Source organism: Brachycentrus maculatus, unplaced genomic scaffold (assembly GCF_059751285.1).
Source record: "Brachycentrus maculatus isolate JH-2025_06_01 unplaced genomic scaffold, ASM5975128v1 h1tg000559l, whole genome shotgun sequence".
Taxonomy (NCBI): domain Eukaryota; kingdom Metazoa; phylum Arthropoda; class Insecta; order Trichoptera; family Brachycentridae; genus Brachycentrus; species Brachycentrus maculatus.
Window position 1 is genome coordinate 634143 of NW_028281302.1, and position 23464 is coordinate 657606.

Genomic DNA, 23464 nt, shown 5'->3' on the forward strand with positions numbered 1-23464 from the left:
TGTTATTGACCCAAAATTCAACAAATTAATATATTTCTGTCAAATCAAATCAAATGTATTTCTAAGGACTGTCAATTTGACAGTTGACAGTTGATTTGTAGTCAGTACGTTTTGCCATTTCACCATGAATAGGCTGAATGACCATTATGCGCGTCGTAGGTTCGATGAATGGGCCGAAAACAATATTCAGTTTGATCCTCTTTTTCAACGCATTTTTTTTGTTGTTTACTGATGACGCACATTTTTGTTGAATGGCTATGCCAACAAGCAGAATTGCCGAATTTGGAGTGGAGAAAACCCAGAAGCCTTTGTCTAGACGCCCTTGCATCCATTAAAATTCAATGAATGGTGGAATCATTGGCCCATTTTTTTTTCAAACGATGCCGCCCAGAATGTTACGGTCAATAGAGAGCGCTACAGAACCATGATTACTGAATTCTTCGAACATCAGTTGAATGGCATTTATGTGACTGAGCTGTGGTTTCAACAAGATGGCGCAACATGCCACACGGTGGTGCCACCATGAATTTATTTCAGGAAATCTGAATTTGTAAACCTCTAAAGAAACATTCCCCCCAAGACAGGGACGTGGATGAGAACAGACATGACATAGTGAGTCTTACCTCCTCCTTGCTCTTGGGATCCGCTACCTGGAGAGTCTCATCTGGGGGCAGGCGCCAGGAGCCCCCGGCCCCGCCGGAGCGGTCCGTGTGCCCGGTGGCGTGCATGCGCCCCCCTCACTCCCTGAAACGTACAACAATATTCCAATTAGTTATCTGACAATGTGAATATCCAGAATACGGACATATACGTAAAAATGATTAATACATATACCAGGATCAGCCGTACTCAACGTGGAACTCAAAGGATATATATATATATATATATATATATATATATATATATATATATATATATATATATATATATATATATATATATATACATATATATATATATATATGTACACGTAAATACATGTGTATATATATATATATATATATATATATATATATATATATATATATATATATATATGTATATTGTATATACACGAGTACATATATATAATTTTTCTAAGTTATACATCAATCATATTTGACATCGAACGTCATAAATCAAAAATCGTCAATTTTCAGTTGTGCATGTTTTCGGAATGCCCAGAAAACGTTCTATATCCCAGAAAAAGATTCATATTTTTAACTTAATATTTTCCCACTACAGGGCAGAAAGTGTCGTTTTTGCATTTTGAAGAAAGGGTATCGTTTAATTTTTTTTAAATGCACTAAATACTTTTCAAATGAAGAAATAGCCTTCAGGTTTTACCTAAAAAGATCTGTTGCACAGTAAAAAGTTCAATAAGTGGCTTGATATTTATTTTTAATACATTGCATTATATTTTTTAACTTTAAAAACGTTATCCTGAAAATTCAAGTTTTTTGATTTATGACGTTCTTGAAAGGAGTGAGCGAATTGTGAACTAGACAGCAACAGTATACTAACACATTGATGAAAAAGGGCACACATGTTTCATCAACACTGGCGGCAGCCACTTGACGAATTTCATTTTTTCTAATCAATTTTGCGCCACTTTAATTTTTTTTTTAAACTGAAGCTTTCTATTTACATGCGTCAAATATAATTGACGTGCGACACCATTAGTAAAAATTATAAGGTCTTTCAGTAGGGTGATCAATTTTGCGCCACCCTGTAGAAATATCTAGCACACTACTAATAGATAACACTGCATGTATATGACGCAGTGCCCTATGCACCATTGGGTTGCGGATAAGGGTTCGAATAAATGAAATATCAAATAGATAAAAAGGAAAAAATATATGGGTTAACAATTTAATATGATGAAAAATCTTAGCTGATTTATGTGACGTCTTGAAATATTATATGCAAGTAGCCGGCTTAGAATATTTCCAATTGCAAGCAATACTGTATCAAGTATCAAGGGAGACGTAAGATTCGAACGGGAATTCAGATGGAAAATGATTGGAAATGCACCTCAGGCGGGCGAAATATTGATATTCATAGAAGTGATCCTCAAAAATTGATGCAATATAATGCAGACGGCTGCAGTATATGATAAAGTGTATTACCATTTCGAGAAACTGCAATTTATCATATGTTGCACATGATAATCTGTTGCTACCACTGTTATTTTAAATTAAACTTAAATAAAACTAAAAAATAAATTCTATATATATGAACAAGGTTTCTAAATTGGTTCATATTTATAGAACTTCCAAGAATTTGAGTAGTGTGGTTGTCAATAATGGGTAGAATTGGTGAATGTTACACGTGTGTAAAGTGATCACTTAAACCAGCCTATGACGGTCGTAAGCCCCGTAAATGCCCAGACTTCCATATTCTTCTTCATCTTTGATGAGATGTCAAAAAATAATATAAATAAAACTAAACTAACCATCGCGACGCTTCTAGGCGGAGAGAATAGAACAGAGATAATTTTTTTAAATATATTATATAACGAGAGAATGACAAAGAAAATATTTGTGGCGAATGTGAGAGGGAAAACAGAACGAGGACGACCGAAAAAGACTTGGCACGATCAGATCAATCAGAACCTAAAATCTGGCGGTGTCAAAAGTCTGCGTAATCGGAGGGCATGTATGACTAGATGTATGGATGTGAAGGAGGCGAGGAGTGTATGTCAGGACAGAAGAGTGTGGTGTTCCATCCTCTCTGCCTACCCCTCCAGGTAAACGGCGTGATGGTAGTAGTAGTAAATATATTGTCACAAACATTTAAAGTGTCCAATATTCTGATTTAAAAAAATATTAAGATACTAAAATGTAACGTATGGAGGTGAGACATGAAGTAAGCAAAAGAAGGATGAAAGTAAGTAGACTGAAAAGAAGTCGAAATGCATTCCCTCGCACGAATGTGCAGCACAACTTTGTATGATAGATGTTTGAATGGTGATATAAGGAGAGAATGCAAGGCTGAGATAAGCATTATCGATAAAATTCAGTAAGGTGTGTTGAGATGATTTGGGCATGTGAAACGAAAGAGTGTAGAAAATTTATGAGGCGAATGCGGTTGCTAATACAAGGAGAGGAAGACCGAGGAAAACTTGGGATGATCAAGTATTTTAAATACTTGAAAGTGGTCAGGAGTTCGAATAATCGGCGGGTATGCATTAGGAACATGAGGCTATGTATGCATGGATGTGGAAGAGGCGAAGATTGGTTGCAAAGACAGCTCTATTCTCTCTGCCTACCCCTGGAGAGAAGCAGCATGATGGTTAGTTAGTTTTTTTTTACATAACTGCAATTATATAAGTACGCTGAGTATTCCATACGCTTTAAACCTTTTCACGATTTGTAAAAAAAACGTATTTAAGGAAAAATGGCGCAAGACAAGGATATTGATAAGTAATCAAACGTGTAGGTTTGCAATCCTTTGTTCTACACCCTTATTTCATCCACTCCGTCCATATAATCATTTCTAGGGTGGGTATTTGACAACGCATTACTCAACCGGGAGGTTTAACGCGAGATATAACCAACATTGGTGTTTGCTATAAATTATTTATGACCGTAAAGTAACCAACTATTTTCTAATTAACTTGTGACAGCCACAAAATATTGCGACTCCACCCCTTGATAAAGTTAACACGGGAATGGGAAAAAGCTCTTTTTAAATTTAAGTTTAATTTCGTGAAAACCATTATTTATTAAGTTTGAAGATATGGCTTTCTATCAATAAGCCTGCCGATGTACTTATTTATTTTCTGTTCACGAAGTTTAAATATATAAATAAATTTCTTAAAATTTCTAAAAGGCGATGAGAAAACGCTCTTTTTAAATTTAAGTTTATTTGCCACAGTATTTACTTGGTAAATACCAATATGGTGGTATTCCTTAGAATATACTGTGACACGTGTTTCGATGAATTCGGCAACATTTTCACACACCGTATGTGAAACTAGGTCTAAATTATAATTAACGTAGTAAATGTTTAATCAAACTCAGATTTTTGAGTCTAAGTTGTATTTTATTGTAAAAAAAAAACATTTAAAAATCGTTTTTTGACAATTCTTTTGCCTAGTAATGGCAAACGAATGTCTCAAATGAATTGTTTCATCTAGTTATGGCATTTTCAGGCAAAAAAAATGTCACAAAATTGATTTTTATGTCTTTTTTCAACAGTAATATACAACTTAATATACTCAAAAGATCAGCGTTTGGTACATTTAATACATAAATTGAAAAGCGATCTGTGTTTTTCAAACAGCGATCAGTTAAACCATGACATGTCGTAAACCCTGTGTATACCCAGACATCCATATTCTTCTTTATCTATGATATATTATCAATATTTAAATAGCAGTGGACAATCCAAACAAAATGAAAAAAAAATGACGCATTAAAAATTTTGTGTTAAAAATGGAGGTTAAAATTTATTTGAGTTTGTTTATGTGTTGTATTTAGGCATATATCGCTAATTTGATGCAACAATTACGTAATTACACGTTTTTTAAAACAAATAACATATGTCAACATGTGCGGAAAGATTATTTACATCGGGAGAAATATCGATAGAATTGATTTTGTCGTGAAATGCTGCGAGATGCCGCGAGTGCCATTCTAGAATTAAGTAAAATGGCGCCATTTCTATTGCTACAGCGTCTGAATGGCATGTCATGTAATATTTATAAAAGTGTAATTACGCCATTGTTGCACCAAACGAGCGATATAAACTAACTAACTAACTAACCATCACGCCGCTTCCCCGCAGGGGTAGGCAGAGAGAATAGAGCGCCACACCACTCTGTCCTTGCAATCGCCTTTTCCACGTTCATGCATCTCCTCATACATACCCGCCGATTGTTTCGACTCCAAACCTGACCACTTTCAAGTATTTGGCATACCTGATCGTGCCATGTTTTTTCTTCTTTTTTTCCCTCTGCTTCTTTTCCCTCTAACATTCGCCTCATAAATTTGTTTTACCGTTCTTTCGTCACTCATTCGTTCCACATGTCCAAACCATCTCAACACACCTTTCTTAATTTTATCGATAATGCTTATCTCAGCTTTGCATTCCTTCCTTATTTCACTATTCGCACATCTATCATACATCGTTTTGTCGCACATTCTTCTGAGAGATCGCATTTCGACTGCATTCAGTCTACTTTCATCCTTCTTTTGCCAACTCCATGTTTCACTTCCATACATTAGAGTTGGAACCAGGACTCCGTTGTGCACTGCCAGTTTAGCTTCCGCTGATAGATTTTTATTTGCTTTTTTATTTGCTTTTTATTTGCTTTATTAGGTTTAAAAAATATTAAGCGATATTAGGTTTAAAAAATATTAAGGGCATGTATGCAAAGGGCGATATTCAATTTAACCCTTGACTACTGTATTAAACAAAGGATAGCCCGATATCGAATATGTTTTCGAATAAATGGGGCTATTTCGCGTGGTATAATGCCCTCATAAACTTATTTTACCAAACAGATATACCCGTCAATAAATATTTGATGTGTAGTCATATCCAATCCAATCAAAAATAACAATCTTCCTTGCTGCCTCCTTAGCTTCCAAGAAGAATTTAAAATAGGAGGTATATATTCGGCTCGGCGGGGTTAAAGGTCAAAGACTACGTCACAGATGACGTCACCAAGGTAATAGGGCGCGTGGGGATGGGGAGAAAGGATCTCACTTTGATTTCTCCTAAGATTACACTGAAATGTCTAAGGGCCGGGACAAAACGTGAAATCAAGTCAGCCGCCATTTTTTTAAAATCCATCACAAATGTATAAAAATAGCTTTGGTATTTTTTATTTATTTGTTAAAAATATACGGCTTTAAATAATGTTATTTTTAGATGGGAGTTACATGTATTATTTGCCTGACTTATTATGTGCAAGGTTTATACATCATTAAGTGGATTTTTGTTTCTTGTAACTATTTATTTTCATCTGTGTTGGGAACTGGAGAGATTATGTAGTGTGGGCCAATCAGGACTTCTCAGCATTTGCTCATTGCTTTTAAAGAATGTTATAAAGGATGTAGGAAATCAATACGAAGATCTGAATTTCATAAAATCTTGCACCTGCACTGTTACATAGTATTTTTAAAAACCTTGAATGTAAATGAAATGGAAATTCAGAGAGGTGTGTTGAGATGGTTTGGGTATGTGAATCGTATGAGTGAAGAAAATAAAGTTTAAAAAAATTAGGTGGCTAAAGTTGTTGGTAATAGAAGCAGAGGAAGACTTGGCATAATCAAATATTTTAAATACGTGAAAGTGGTTTGATCAAGTAGCCGATTAATCGGCGGATATGTATAAGGAGATTCATGAATGTGGAAGAGGCGAAGATTGTTTGAAAAGGCAGATTGGTGTGGCGTTCTAAATCTCTCTGCCTATCCCTACGGGATACTACGTGATAGTAAGTTTTGTTATGAATATCATGCGAATATTTAAAATTTAATTGAAAAAATAAATTGTCAATTTGGCAATTACTTTATGGTTATACTCGTGAATATCTATTTATTTTTACTTTTAATTTCCTTTAATAGTGGTTTTTACCACTAAATAGTGTTTTTTTACTATTTGAATATTATTTGAAATTTGAAGTAATTAAGAGCATATGGCAATTTAAATCTTTTTATATATTATGGCTTTATATAATTTCATTATAGAATGGATTTTTGTATGTGAAATGAAATAATATATGAGTATTATTAAATTTAAACATTATATTGTTTTGTTACATTCTTTCGAAATTTAACACTCGTAATATGTAATAGGTACTACTATATTATATGAGGGTATTTTTTATAATTTATTTATTTCAATTTACTTTTCAAAAATGCAAATGTTTCTAGCTTACTTTTCCATTTCTTTCACTGTCATACCCGCACGCAAATAGAAGATATTCGTGCGATTTTATATTTTATATATAGAATGTATATCATTGACACAGTGGCTAAATTTAGGCGTCATTATAGAGACAAAGTCACTTCTGGTGACCGTGCCCGTTTCACAGAGTACAATTTGAAAATTGTAGTATATTTATTTTAAAAATCAGCTTATAATAAGTAATATTTTTGCAATTTCATTTATTGATTTGGCAGTCATTTTATGGAAATATCTTTCAATTTTTAATTCAATTAAACTAGGTAAATATTAGTTATTATTAAAATTTATAACCACACTTGTTTCGATGCATCCGTAAAACCTCTCCCCTACTACTTCTACTACTACTACTGTCCATGTTTTCAGATGTATATATTTTTTAAATAATACTAATTAATTTTAAAAATAGAAATGGCTACGAGCTCCTCTTCATCCTTCAACGTTTTATGGATACAACTCTTTTTCACATACGGTGTTTGAAAATGATGCGGAATACATCGTTACATATTTCATAATAGATTTCAACCAATAATGGTATTTACCATGTGAAATTTTAATTAAAAATATTTTTGCAATCTAACCCATATATCTATATATATATGTATATATATATATATATATATATATATATATATATATATATATATATATATATATATATATATATATATATATATATATATATATATATATATATATATATATATATATATATATATATATATATATATATATATATATATATATATATATATATTTATATAAATATATATATATATATATATATATATATATATATATATATATATATATATATATATATATATATATATATATTTATATATATATATGTATATATATATATATATATATATATATATATATATATATATATATATATATATATATATATATATGTAATAAAATACCTAAGTACCTACCTATACATTTTATTAAGTACTTACAAATAGTACCTACATAAAACAGTTCTACCACCAGATGTCGCATGCGTCGCGCTGAATAAAACAAAAGACATCAGATAGAAAAAATATATTATTCTGAACTGTCAGAATGAGATAGATAGATAGAAAAATTATAAAGATAAATTAAGAATATACTTTAATTACAAAGCAACACATTGTTTATTTTATTATTATACACCCACTTTACATATTATTATTTATATATATATATATATATATATATATATATATATATATATATATATATATATATATATATATATATATATATATATATATATATATATATATATATATATATATATATATATATATAAATATATATATTTATATATATATATATATATATATATATATATATATATATATATATATATATATATATATATATATATATATATATATATATATATATATATATATATATATATGTGTTTTATTTAACCCGTCACTGGATTTTGTCATTACTGATATTATCAGTCGGATGACGAAACCCTGTAGCTAGTCAAATAAAATATATGATTTGTGGAAATAAAACTATGCAGTTGTTTTTGTTATTATATTAAATTGACTATTAAAATATGAATTAATAAACTATGTTTTTTGGCTTTTACTTTCGAATACTTGAACAGCTGATAGTTTACCGAGCTAGGACGACGCTACGGAAGATGATAAGGAAATCGGCCGATTGAGTCTACTTCCGGTCTATTCACGAAGGAAGTTAATAGAAAAATGAGAATGAGAGAACTTGACAATTGTGGTTCATTCTCAATACATGTTTTTGTGAGCTTCGACTTTTTCGATTTTCGATCAAGAATTTATAAATTTTTTAAGAGTACCTTACTAACTGGTTAACTAACCATCACGTTGCTTTTCCGCAGGGTTAGGCAGAGAAAATAGAATTCCGAACCGCTCTGTCATTCCAAATACTTTTCGTCCTTGTACATTCATACATCTCCTCATATTATACATACCCAATGATGATTTTGACTCCCAACCTGACCACATTCAATTTCATTTTTGAAATACTTGATCATGTCAAGTTTTCGTCGGTCTTCCTTTGCTCTTATCTCTAACTATTCGCCTCATAAAATAATTTTACCGTTCTTTCTTCAATCATTCGTTCCACATATCCAAACCATCTCAGCCCACTTTTCTCAAGTTTATTGTTGATGCTTATCTCAGCCTTACACTCTTTCTATATTTCACCGATCGAACATTATCATACCGTCGTTTTTACCCAGATTCGTCTGAGAGATCGCATTTTGACTGCATTCAGTCAATTTTCATCCTTTTTTGCCAACTCCATTAAGACACTTCCAGTATAGCTATAACACAAGCCAGTATAGCTTTCACTGATGGATTTTTATTTGCTCTAACTGGTAATATATGATTTTGCAGCACATTCGTCTAAAGGATCGCATTTTTACTGCATTCTGTCTTCCTTCATCCCTCTTTTGAAAACCCCATCCATAAATTCTATTCATAGGGGGTTCCAACCAGGACTCCGCCATGAATCTCTATTTTATGATCGATAATCCTGAAATTATCCAGAGCATTGGTCTGTATGTTCCCGATAGTTACCTAAGACAGCGTCGGCATAGATTGTTTCACATTCCTATACATAGGACCAACCTGCCGATGGTTATGCCTGTAGGAAGAGCTACCGCTATGTTGAACAATATCACATTGGATATTGATCTGTTCCATGTGCCCGAAGGAGTTTTCCGAAGCGGGATTCTTCTACACCTTTAAGTCTTATTGCTTACTTTTAATGCGCCTTGAATATTGTTTGTTATGTATATATACATTTTTTTATTGAATAAATTGAATTGAATTGAATAAATTGAATTTAGCTGATAGTTTTTTTTGCTACAACCGATCATACATTGTTTATGCCGCACATCGCATTTCGACTGCATTCAAACTACTTTCATCACTTGTACTTCTGCCTATATACAAATGAAAGGGAGTGCCAAGCTTTGCTTCAACTTTGTCAAACACTTGTCTCCTATTATAATTAAATATCATATATGAAGCATTCAATCCTTGACCCACTTTGGCCAAGGTTGACATCAAAGCGGACCTAGAGAATTCTCTACGATTTATGTTTCTTTCAAAACTAGTTGTAAAAATAACAATCCGGAAAATAATGTAGCGCCGTTTAATAAACGATTAAAGTATGAATTAAGATAAACATTGGAAATTTTCAGATTTATTATACTTGACAAAAACGTCCCACATAAAAATTGGGGTAATTGGCGTCTGAAAACTCTGAAATAATCTGTGGAAAGACGATTCATACTTTGATACTATGATTAGAGATGTGACTAATAGTAACTGTTACTTATTCGGTTATCCGATTGGAATGATATTCGATACTTTTTCACACCTTTTAATTTTTTTGATGACAATCTTTAAAAATCAATTTTCATGATTTTTTTTTAATTTAAAAATAAAAATATGTACAAAAACATACATTAATTTATAAATTCATAAACATTATCATCATAGTGTAGAGACCCACCAAGGCACCTTTATGTATCTTGCCGATGGAGTTCTTTAAAAATACTTTTTTTATTTTATTTAATATTCATCTTTTTTAAAAACTAACCATCACGCCGCTTCCCCGCAGGGAATAGAGCGCCACACCACTCTGTCCTTGCAAACATTCTTCGCCTCTTCCACGTTCATGCATCTCCTCATACATACCCGCCGATTGTCACGACTCCTAACCTGACCACTTTCAAGTATTTGGCATACCTGATCGTGCCATGTTTTTCTCGGTCTTCCTCTGCTTCTTTTCCCACTAACATTCGCCTCATAAATCCGTTTTACCGTTCTTCCCTCACTCATTCGTTCCACATGTCCAAACCATCTCAACACACCTTTCTTAATTTTATCGATAATGCTTATCTCAGCTTTGCATTCCTTCCTTATTTCACTATTCGCACATCTATCATACATCGTTTTGTCGCACATTCTTCTGAGAGATCGCATTTCGACTGCATTCAGTCTACTTTCATCCTTCTATTTTAACATAATATAAAAAAGAAAAAGAAAATTAAAGAAATATTAGTATTTTCTTTAACAATTTTTACAATATTAATTCTTGATCGTTGACCCATACTTTTATTTTGCCTTTGGTCCATAATTTTGTTTGCCCACTGTACCTCCGCCGGCAATAAATTAAAAATTATCGGAATTATGTACATACGTATTGATATTTTCTACTTCCATATTTATTGTTCGCTCTTGGGACCATCAACCTTTCGTTGCGGGTGAAGCGGGTATCATAGTTATATATAATACTAGAGGTTTTTTTATACTTTTTCCTAGTTTTTTGGTCAATTATTATATCCAATCATAATATTCTACGTACTGAAATTAACTTAATTTGGTTTTATACCAATTAGAAACTAAAAATAAACAGTACGCTATAAATTTTGCGCACTGGTTCTTATAAAATTTGCGAATTGATCCAATCCAATACCCGAATAAAATAATGACTAATTTTCATGTTTTTTTTCACTTTCTAAGGTTTTCTGCAAACAGTGGTGCATAGGGCACTGTATCATATAGAATAAGCGCTGTCTCCTTCATAAAATACATCAAGAAAACGTGACCAGCCCCGCGATTCAGGTAATATTAAGTAAATATTTGAGTGATTTTTTATGGAAGTTGCTATACACATAATTCGATTTTTTAATTCGATCGCCTACATCTATTTTACGTTTTTATTATATTATAAGACGTTATACACTAGTTGTCGTATAAAAATGTTACAAAACTTTTAACGTTTCTTGCCAATTTTACACCGATTACTGTCGTCGAGAATTCATCGCTTTTATTTTTCTCTCGTGGCGACAAATTCAACTAAGGATTTAAAAAATTGTGATAATATCATTGTGAGCTCCTCTCCACAATCCCGAATACAGTACAAAGGATCACGGCTTACTATTGGAGCCACTCTTGCAAACAAAAAATTGTTAGAAACTAAATAGAAAAATTATAAAAATATTTTAAAATTGTAACCCGAATTTATTATGAATTTATATATTTATATATATATATATATATATATTTATATATGTATATTATATATATATATATATATATATATATATATATATATATATATATATATATATATATATATATAAATATATATATGAATATATATATATATATATATATATATATATATATATATATATATATATATATATATATATATATATATATATATATATATATATATATATATATATATATATATATATATATATATATATATATATATATATATATATATAAATATTTATATAAATATCTATTATTTATTATATTTTTTATTATTATTCATAATAATAGTAACAAACGTGATTTTTTCACTCACTTCAACTTTTCACTATTTATTTTCAAAAAACTATTATCTTTTGTCTCAGCTTTCGTTTATTCCACTTCCGTTTTTACAGAAGACCGCAAAATGTGCGCACGATAAGCCGCGAAGCATGTTGGAAGACTAATTTGAAAAATTGGAGTGTGTTATCTTCCCGGCAAATATTACTAGGAGACCAAAGTGAAAGCTGATCTCTAGGCGCTGGTTTGCCCGCTTGTTTAGGGGCTGGTATACGCTTGAGCTAACATCATTTGAATTCTCCACAAATAATCAAATAGTAACCATATCGCTCACTCCTTTCAAGAACGTCATAAATCAAAAATCGTCAATTTTCAGTTGTGAATGGATCCGTTGCACAGTAAAAAGTTCAATAAGTGGCTTGATATTTATTTTTAATACAATGTATTATATTTTTAAACTTTAAAAACGTTCTCCTGAAAAATCAAGTTTTTTGATTTATGACGTTCTTGAAAGGAGTGGGCGATATATTATGCCTGTAATTTATTCATATGAAATAATCGATACTACAAATAATATTTTCTAATAGTTATTTTTGACCACGCATTGCAGTGACTAAGTCTAATTAAATGGACATTAAATAAAACAGAAAGCACTATTTTTAATGTGTATAATAGGACAATGCTTAAAAAGAAAAAAACATTACCTTTGAAACAATAATTCTATGGAAAACATTAAATAAAACTAAGAAAGAGCAGCTATCAGGAAGCAGAATGTCCGCAATGATGGACACACTCAAAATATTGTCACCAAAGTGAAATTTTAACATTTACTCCAGGTTGGTTAGACTAAAAAAAATTAAGCAGCCCCTGATTTTGAAACGAATAACGTTAAACTCTTTCAGTAATTTTTTTTAAAATTTTAAACAAACCTAACATAAAATATTTCATATTTATACCATTTGCCACCGTGACCATCTCTGCACTAAAAGAAAATATCGTTCGCGAAGTTAATGGCATCCCGACGTCACTTCTCCAGCGAGTGGCACGGAATACTGAGGCCAGATTCCAAGAGTATGTCCAACGTGATGGTCTACATTTAAATTAAATAATTTTTAAGAGATAAAATCTGATTTTTTTTGTCTTTGCAAAAGTTATTGAAATAAATAATTTTTTAATTAAATTTGAAATCCTAATTCTGCCACCATACATCCTCTGTATGAGGTGAATCTAGTTGGAAATAGAAGCAAAGGAAGACTTAGGAAAACCTAACTTAATTAAGAATTTAAATACGTGAAAGTAATCTGGTCAGGAGTTGACATAGTTGGCGGGTATGTATAAGGAGATGCATGAATTTGCACAAATGTTCGCAAAGGCAGTGTTACGTGTTTTTATTCTTTATCTGCCTACCCCCGTGGAAAGCGGTCTAATGTGCAAAGGCAAATAGCCGCTAACGTATGTTAAAAACAGTAATTTTGAGATAAATGAGTTTATAGTTAACTTAAAATTATGCTTTTTGCCAAACCATGTATCAAATTAATGCAATGTTGGGGCTATTTGGATAATGAATATTTCAGTAAAGGAAAGAAATAAAGAAAAATCTGTGATTGTATATAATAGAGGCCAGTTATAAGATGAGCCGTATTACGCCTAACAGCCGCAACTTGAATCACGGCTAGTTGCCTTTACATATTAGCGGTGTGATAGTTAGTTAGTTATGTAAAAATAGAAAATGTTATTGAACGTGGTACGTCATGAAATACTGTAAACGTGTTGATAATAATAATTATTAAGTCACATACCTAATCTTTATTTAATTTGTCATTTTAATTTTACTTAGTTTTACCACAAATCCAGACATTACCACAAAGTGACTACCAAATCAATTAATAAATGTTATTATTATTCTTGACCTTTATTTAAGCATAAATGATAAAAATAAAGGTTTATTATCATCATTCAAAAAAATTCGCTGAAAATAAATATTTTTTTAGCTAATCAATCAAGACGTCATCATCTTGAAAGCTTGATCCTGGCTTGTGTTGCCTGCTTATACTGTGTACCACACGCTGATCCTCTAGCTCTTTCATCGTAAAGCTACTTCACAATCGCCACGATGAGGAAAAATATATAATATTATTTTTTCTAGCGCTTTCCCCAGCTGCGCTAGTAATTTTGATATGTATATTAAGTATTTTTAACAATATTAAAACAAGTTTATTTTAAATGGTAATTCGTAACTTTTAAGAGGTACTTATAAATATATCTTATTTTAAATTTTAGTACCTAAATAACGTGTTAATTAAGGTGAATAGTGAAGTACTTATCCAGAAACAATATCATTTGAATTCTAATATTTGAAAAATATTTCAAAGAAGACAGCTAAACGTATTTTAACTCCAAATATAACCTGCCAAAAAAAACCGTTGTAAATAAAGAAAGTACGTTTGATACTAGTGATATGTACATTCAACTGTGGCTTGTGTTTTATTTGTGCCAACTTGTCACTTTGGAAGTGAAAGTAAGCACGGAAGATTATTACGATGACGAAATAGTCATGGAAGAGAACTTCGGCAACAGGTCTTTGGGGATTTTTTCGGTCGATAAAAATTGCTACAATAACTTTATGGTGTACAAGTACACTGAGAAGGAATTCGTGGAGATACCAGATAATTCCAACGGATTCGGGATGCTTGTGGTGGGAGAGGGCTGCGTGATGTCACCGTGGGTCAAGGTCATTAAAGGTTCCATCATCAGCATAAATATGAAAGTGTTTTCTTCCCATCTCGAGATGAGGATCATGCTGGGCGATGAAGTCCTGTTCACGCACGAAAGGGACATAGGCTGCTGGCAACTCTTCGAAACCAACTTCGACGAGACTTTCGAGGGACAAGTTCTGTTCTACTTCACACCGACGCTGGAGACGCCCGGATCGGACTATCTACACGACCCCTGGCTGGCCATAGACTATATCAAGTTTGTTGGGCCTATCATACCGACAACGGCCACCCCTAGAACGACGCACAAACGAATTCCGGAGACAAAAAATGACATGTTGTTGAAATTGAGAACGGTGGCCATCCTGATTCTACTGCCACTTGTATGTCTACTGGCCATTTTCATAATTGTTTATATTTTTCTGATGTACTAAAAAAAATTCTTATGACAAATATAATCTTCAAAAGTAACGTTATTCTATCAATATGTATGAATCTAATGATCATTTTACTTACACATCGCTCACTCCTTTCAAGAATGTCATAAATCAAAAATCGACGATTTTCAGTTGTGCATGTTTTCGGAATGCCCAGAAAATGTACTATATCCCAGCAAAAGAGGCATATTTTTAACATAATATTTACCCGCTACAGGGCAGAAAGTGTTGTTTTTGAATTTTGAAGAAAAGGTATTGTTTAATTATTATTTTTTAAATATACTAAATATTTTTTAAATGGAGAAAAAACCTTCAGGTTTTTCCTAAAAAGATCTGTTGCGCAGTAAAAAGTTCAATAAGAGGCTTGATATTCATTTTAAATACATTGTGTTATATTTTTAAACTTTAAAAACGTTCTCCTGAAAAATCAAGTTTTTTTATTTATGACGTTCTTGAAAGGAGTGAGTGACATTTGATCTCAATGATTCCCACAGTTCACATACGTTTACTTAGAATTAGATGCAAGTGATTTGTTACATACATGAGCGAGTAATTACTCAAAGTAGAGATTTGATCAATTAATTATTTACAACATTTTGAGTGTGTCCAAATACTTGTTCACAAATCTATATTATCCCCAATTATTTATTTTTTTACATATTTTTTTGACATCTCAACAAAAATGAAGAAGAATATGAAAGTCTGAGCATTTACATGGCTTACGACCTGCCCAGACTTCCATGTTCTTCTTCATCTATGCTGAGATGTCAAAAATCAATTATTATTTATTATATAATATATTTTTATTTATATTGGTTTTTCTACGTATATTTTATTTATTACTGACATCATCAGTCTGGTGATGTCGGTAACGACGAAACCCAGTCACTGGTCAAATAACATATGTGGAAAAAACTATGTAATTCTTATTTTATTATATAAAATGCAGCTCTGCCAAGAAATGTCAGTGCAGAACTTTAATCGTATTTGTTATATCAAACACTGGATTGTTTACTCTATGAATGATAGATTAAAAGCTTTATGCACTGCACAAATTTACCCATAGTTCCAAATGTATCAAATAAGAAATAACGTGTGAAAGAAATCCAAAGAAAAACATTGCATAAGTATATTTAAAAAAAATAAATGGAATATGGATGTTCAATAATGGACAGAATGATAAATGTTACAATGTGAATAAAGTGATCACTTAACCCAGCCAAATACCAAATCGTAAGCCCTATGATCAGCGGTGGGCTGCAGGGTGTTCGGAGGGCTCGTGCGAGCCCCTTGTTAAATTTAACTTGGCCCGGCGAGCCCCTTGTTAAATTATGAGAAATCAATATTCTCCGATTAAATCAGTACAAATATGCAATTTCAGTGGTTGTTTAAATGTATTATGAAACATTATTTTATTTGATGAATTTTTAAAAATCTACAATAAAAAAATAAGTCATATTTATATTTTGTCGTTTGATGTATGTATTAAGAATTTTTAACCCTTTTTATTATTATGCATTATGTTCAGGTTAAAATAAAATGATACACCTCGCCCCTCCCCCACACCCTTTGAATTGAAAAAATTGGCAGCCCACCCCTGCCTATGATGCAGATTTTATACGAATATCTTATTTCGTCATCATGTGTTTATTACTTCCAATGCAATTTATGAGTTTTTCAAAAATTGATACATTTTTTTATCTATATATTATAACTTTACATCTATATATTTTTAAGATTGAAATTTATTATTAAAATATAATAATACATTACCCCGCAATATCCAAGTTGAATTATTGTGAAAAATACTTTAATTTCAATAACTGAATCACTAGTCACTTTATAGTAATATCTACACATTTTTTATTGAAATTTTACTTGATAAATACCACAGTTTCTTAAAATCTATTGTGACACGTGTTACGATGCATTGCGCAACATTTTCGGTATTTGATGATAATGTGCAATGCGTCTAAACACGTGTTAAAATAGATTGTTAGAAATGGTGGTAAAGCGATTATATTGCTTTGTAAAATTTCAATTAAAAACACAATTTTTGAAGATAAAAATAACTAAAAAAAACACTTCGCAATTTTTCCTTTGGTTTGTCACACTGTATTCAGCAAATGTTTGTATTGACACATCGCTCACTCCTTTCAAGAACGTCATAAATAAAAAAACCTGATTTTTCAGAAGAACGTTTTTAAAGTTTAAAAATATAACACAATATATTAAAAATAAATATAAAGCCACACCAGATCTTTTTAGGTAAAACCTGAAGGTTTTTTCTCCATTTGAAAAATATTTAGTAAATTTAAAAAAATTATTAAAAAACATATTTTCTTCAAAATGCAAAAACAACATTTTTTGCCCTGTAGCGGGTAAATATTATGTTAAAAATATGCCCATTTTGCTGGGATATAGTACATTTTCTGGGCAATCCGAAAACATGCACAACTGAAAATTGACGATTTTTTATTTATGACGTTCTTAAAAGGAGTGAGCGACATTATTACGCAATATTTCTTGTTGCTGTGAAAACATAACGTTTTTACAACAACAAAAAATATTGCGTAATACAAACATAAAAGAATTTGCAACGAGGAGGAACTGGAGCAGTGATCTGATTTCTATTTTGTATAACAAAAACATTGGTAACTTTGTGATATGGTAATGCCATATAATACTCTCCTTATAATTCATCATTCACTTTGTGTAAAACCATTTTAAAAACATGTGTTTTTGAGCCATATTACACGTAGTGAACGATGAATGATAAGGAAAGTGTGATCTAATTTCTCTTATCAGAAGTTTCGCAAGGAAATGAATACTTTATGGAATACTTTTAACGTGGTACGAGGGTAGTGATTTATTTAACAGGAGTATGTGTGAAAAGGTGAAGAGTTTTTATAGTGAAAAAAATATATAAAAAGTGTATCACAAAAAAAGATAAGGACATCTGATGACATCTACCCCTGATAAGAAAAATCAGCAAGCTCAAGAGATAATACTACAAAACCGGTGAGTGATAATGAGACATTTTCTCTAGTTTTGGTTTTACCGATAAAATTATCCAGAATAAGTCCTATACTTACAATATTTTGAATATTGAAAGCATTAACTTTGTGGATCATAGTGATATATTATTTTGAGAAATAAAAAGACTTTGTTTTTTTATCCATTCACATTTTTATTAACAACCAACTAGTTTCGGCAACAACCTGTTTCCCTCTTGGGGGTTTATTTTATGACTTAACATAACACTAAACTAACAGTTAGTTAAGATATTTTTATCGAAAAACACACCTTTATGATTTAAGCTTATTATTGATTTTCTCACACCTTGATTTCATGCCACTGTACTTTTTATCCATGTGAAAACATATTCGCTCACTCCTTTCAACAACGTCATATGTATATCAAAAAACTTGATTTAAATTTTTTTTTAAATAGAATGAATCTATTAATTTTTTTTAAAATAGAATGAAATGTATTTAAAATAAATATCAAGCCACTTATTGAACTTTTTTCCTATGCAACAAATCTTTTTTGGTAAAACCAGAATGTTTTTTGTACATTTAAAAAAAAGAATTAAATAATACCTTTTCTTAGAAATGCAAAAATAACACTTTCTACCCTGTAGCGGGTAAATATTAAGTAAAAAATATGCCGCTTTTGCTGGGATATAGTACATTTTCTGGCCATTCCGAAAACATGCACAGCTGAAAATTGTCGATTCTTGATATATGACGTTGTTGAAAGGAGCGAGCGATTTGTCATACGAACCGATACACGAATACCTGCGCAGCAATTGGCTGCATAACCCAATCACTCTTAAAAATGTAAATGTTCAGGCACTCAGTCACCCGACACCTGCGACCGTCGGATGGGTTGGCCGCACACGCTACGTTCATTAGGGTTGTTTAACATCCCTGAAAAGTAAACCATTCGCGGACAAACATTTCCTTCCTGGGACGTTGCCGTTAGTACGGAGAGTCGTTATTCCGTTTAACGAGGGGCGATTTAACGCCGACATTTCGCAACACAAACGGTTTTACGTCGGAAAACGTTAATAAAATAGAGGGATATATACATTTACTAGTTTTAATGCAAGGTTTCGATGGTTTTGGAAAACGTAGCGCCGCAACGTTTAGCAAAACATTAATTCACCAGTAAAAATGGCGAAAACAAACATTTTTGGTGGGTCCAAATCCTTGTTAACAAATTTGGTCAAATTATAAGCTGCATACAAATTGAACATCATGTTTTCAGGCATTTCCCAGTATGTGAAATAATTCGGAAAGGAATTTGGCATACTCTGCTTTATAAAAGCTTTCTCAAACCAATCATAGATGGCTGACATGAGCTCAAACAGAAATTTTCATGAGATATATGATATGCGTATGAGTTCCAAAAAATTGAATTGTGTGGTTTCACCATTGTTGCGATAATCTGTAGTAACTGAATAGTTTCATTGTATAAATGAATCAATTGAATCAGCTAATGACATGTCGTAAGTCCGACAAATCTTAAAAATTACGCTAACCCATTCTGAAAAATGTTTATGTTCATATCTTTGTACCTTATTAATGGATTAACGTCCTAAATACTGCTATACACATTCATTTATATTATATCGTAGTCGTACAGGAGAAAGTGACCAACTAACAAAACGTAAAATGTTCAGGAGGGCCATTTAAGTCACTTTTGCTTGGCAAGAAAATAAATTTCAATGCAGTTAGTCATTTTTAGCAAGTCAATATATTATAATTCCAAGTTTATAATCATTTGGGATTCTTTTCAGGGCAATATTAAGCTAGTAAAATATCATATTGTCAATGATCACGTTTTTGTAAAAAATGTACTTGGTCACTTTCTCTTGTATGACTACGATATGTGTATTAAGGTTATTCTTAATTAATGTTTAACTTGGTAAATACTACTTATTGTGACACGTATTTCAATGCATTCCGCATCATTTCAAAACTCTCATTTTCAAAATGATGAAATAGCGGTATTTACCAACTAAAACTTAAATTAAAAATAAATATATGTGTCTACAAAGTGACGAATCAATTAAATTAAATTATTAAAAATGTTATATTCTTATCGAAATTATATTATCAGCCCTGGGCAGTTGCGTGCACAGAGAATCAATTAGGGCAGTAGAGGTAGGCAGTAAGGTAAGCTAGGTACTACTTACTAGGGTAGGCAGCAGAGGTAGGTAGTAAGGTATGTTTGGCATTATTTATTAAGGTAGGGTAGGTACCTACTGGCTGCGTTTTTATGTCACACAGGTAAGTTAGGATAGGCACTGTTTTTCTGCTTACATGGAATGCACGCCCTTGGTATGATAAGAGACAATATATATCGGTAGTGTAAGGCAAAGGAGTATTTCTGTCAAATTTTTCATATTGTAAGTTTGTTCCACAAAATGTCTAAAAAAGTGTATTCCATAATCTGGCAAAAGAATATAGCTGTAGTTGCTTTACTTATTTAGTTTTATCAAGATATGTACATATAAAAATACATAAAACAAATGAGTTATTTAATTTCATAAGTTTGTTTTTGCTCCCCTGTAAAATTTGGTCGGAGACAGATATACCCCTTTGCCTTTATACTACCGATATTTTACCTCAACTTGAGACACCTAAAATACTTTTTAAAGTATTTTGATATTTTTTATATTTTTCAAGTAACTTTTGCATGAATATTGTACTCCGTTACTCAACGATCATATAATATCGCTTCATGTCAGAAAAGGGCTAAGCTTAAGGGCTGTTTGTACGCACTGCACCCCTATTGAGGCTTCATGTCATGCACACGAACCATGCCGACCGCACCCCGTGTGATTTATAACGTAATGGTACATCAGGAAACACTTCCTGACACTGTCGTTACCGGTATGACACCCGGATATTGTACAATCAAAAAACGTTTCCACTTTTGAAAGGTACGAATGTCGAAAAGAAAACAAACAGGGAAATAAACAAAGGATGCGAGAGTTTTTAAAAAGATTTTTTTTCTTTACAAACTGTACTCGATTTCACGTTGCTGCGGCTTAACTGGTTAGTCGGAAAATAAATAAAATGGAAAGCACATATTTCTGATGTTTCATTTCACAACGCTTGTGAATCAATGAAAATATTTTTTTAAAAAAAACCTGTGAATCAACAATGCAATCGAAAACATTGAAAATGCTCAGTGACTGCAGCTGTCAAGAAAAACGATGTCCGTCATGTGTAAAAGTTAACATTGGGTGTATTTTTTCACTATAATATTTATTCAATATATCTCTGGACTGGTTCGTGAAGCGAAGGGCTGCTCACCCTTCTTTCGTGTGTTAACTATCAAGATAACACTGCGTTTATACGATGCAGTTCCCTATGCACCATCGGGTGGGGATAAGGATTTGAAAAGGAAGAAATATCCCTTTTACGTTCAACAGTTGGCGCTGCCATTACTCTTAAATAAGCTGTACAAAAAAAACCTACGCTTTAAATACTACTCCATGGTAAATATTTTATAAATATTAGAATTTTTAAAAAATCACTTACTTTTACCCCCCCGCCATGAGAATCTACCCCGAGACCACCAGCGCGAAAGCCGAACACGCTAACCATAACTCTACGGAGGTGGTCAATAAACAATATAGATGTCATACTATACCCTATGTCGTGGGTGCACTGGCGAAAAACGTTAACTCGAAAATATGCAATTTTGACTTAATGACGCATATTATTAAGTATTCAACGTTCTATAAACTGGAAAAATACACTTAGTGTTTTGTATATAATGTAATTAATATATATATATATATATATATATAAATATATATATATATATATATATATATATATATATATATATATATATATATATATATATATATATATATATATATATATATATATATATATATATATATTTATATATATATATATATATATATATATATATATATATATATATATATATATATATATATATATATATATATATATATATATGTGTGTGTGTGTGTGTGTGTATGTGTGTGTGAGTTTGGTTATAAAAGTAAATTGAACTTTGAGTTTAAAAGAGGGTATTTTATTCAGGCTAAAAGCTATAAATAACAGTGATTATTCAAACAGGGATTTTAGACTTAACGTCTTTTGCCAGTTCGCCCACAATATTACAGATGTTTTGTGTGTTACATGTGCGTTTTGCATTATTAGCGTGAATCCTATTCCAGGCTTCAAAAATTGGCATATTAAGTTATTGAACAGCTCAGAAAGTTTTCCTATTATCGCTTTAAGTTCTAACCCTTCGTGATAAAGGGCAGTATTTTAGATAAAGTGGATAAAGTTTCTGTTTACAGCCTTCCTGCGTGCCGAATGTGAAACTGTGGAGCAGGGTGTACCGAAACTAACTAATCCAACGTCCTAAATTCTCGCTGATATTTTAACTGATCGCATTGCAGGAGCGTGCAGTCCCTCAAAGCGATTATTTCTGGAATTCCGTGTATTTGCTCGATTTATTGTATTATGAAACGATGTAAACTTCAAATACATGGAAAACCTTCCCATTATATTCCCGGTCCGATATGGAACCCCTAGGCTTCTTGTTAAACCACACTTTCAAAGCTATTTTTGTACGAAATTAGTAGTGAAAATTAGATTACTACAATAAAAGTTAAATAAGTTAAAATAATTGGCTTATACATTAATATATATATTATATTAATATATAATAATAGGTTTATAAGTAGTGAAAATTTGTTTACTATAATAAAGATTATTATAAGTGATTTTTTCACTGTCATATTTATTCAATATTACCCTAGACTGGTACCTGAAGCGGAGGGCTGATCACCTTTCCTTCATGTGTAAACGATCAAGATAACACTGCGTTTATATGACGCAGTGCCCTATGCACCATTGGGGTGCGGATAAGGGTTTTATTATTTATTATTATTATAATAAAGGTTAAATACATTAAAATAGTAGGTTACTCAACTTAGTCTCCTACGGTCTATTTGCGTCAGAGTCCTTCAATACTTTCTCGGGTGTCCCGCAAGGTTCTAACCTGGGTC

The 23464-nt window shown here is 31.6% G+C and overlaps 1 protein-coding gene across 1 annotated transcript in view; it reads right to left on the reverse strand.

Annotated features, from left to right (window-relative positions):
• The window catches only part of LOC148301476 (inactive dipeptidyl peptidase 10), a 156912-nt gene that overhangs the window by 98091 nt on the left and 35357 nt on the right, over positions 1-23464 (reverse strand). Inside the window, exon 2 of the mRNA XM_088273183.1 lies at positions 624-744. Coding sequence (XP_088129309.1) covers positions 624-728 — 105 coding nt within the window. The 5' untranslated portion in view covers positions 729-744. The remainder of the gene's footprint in view (positions 1-623; positions 745-23464) is intronic.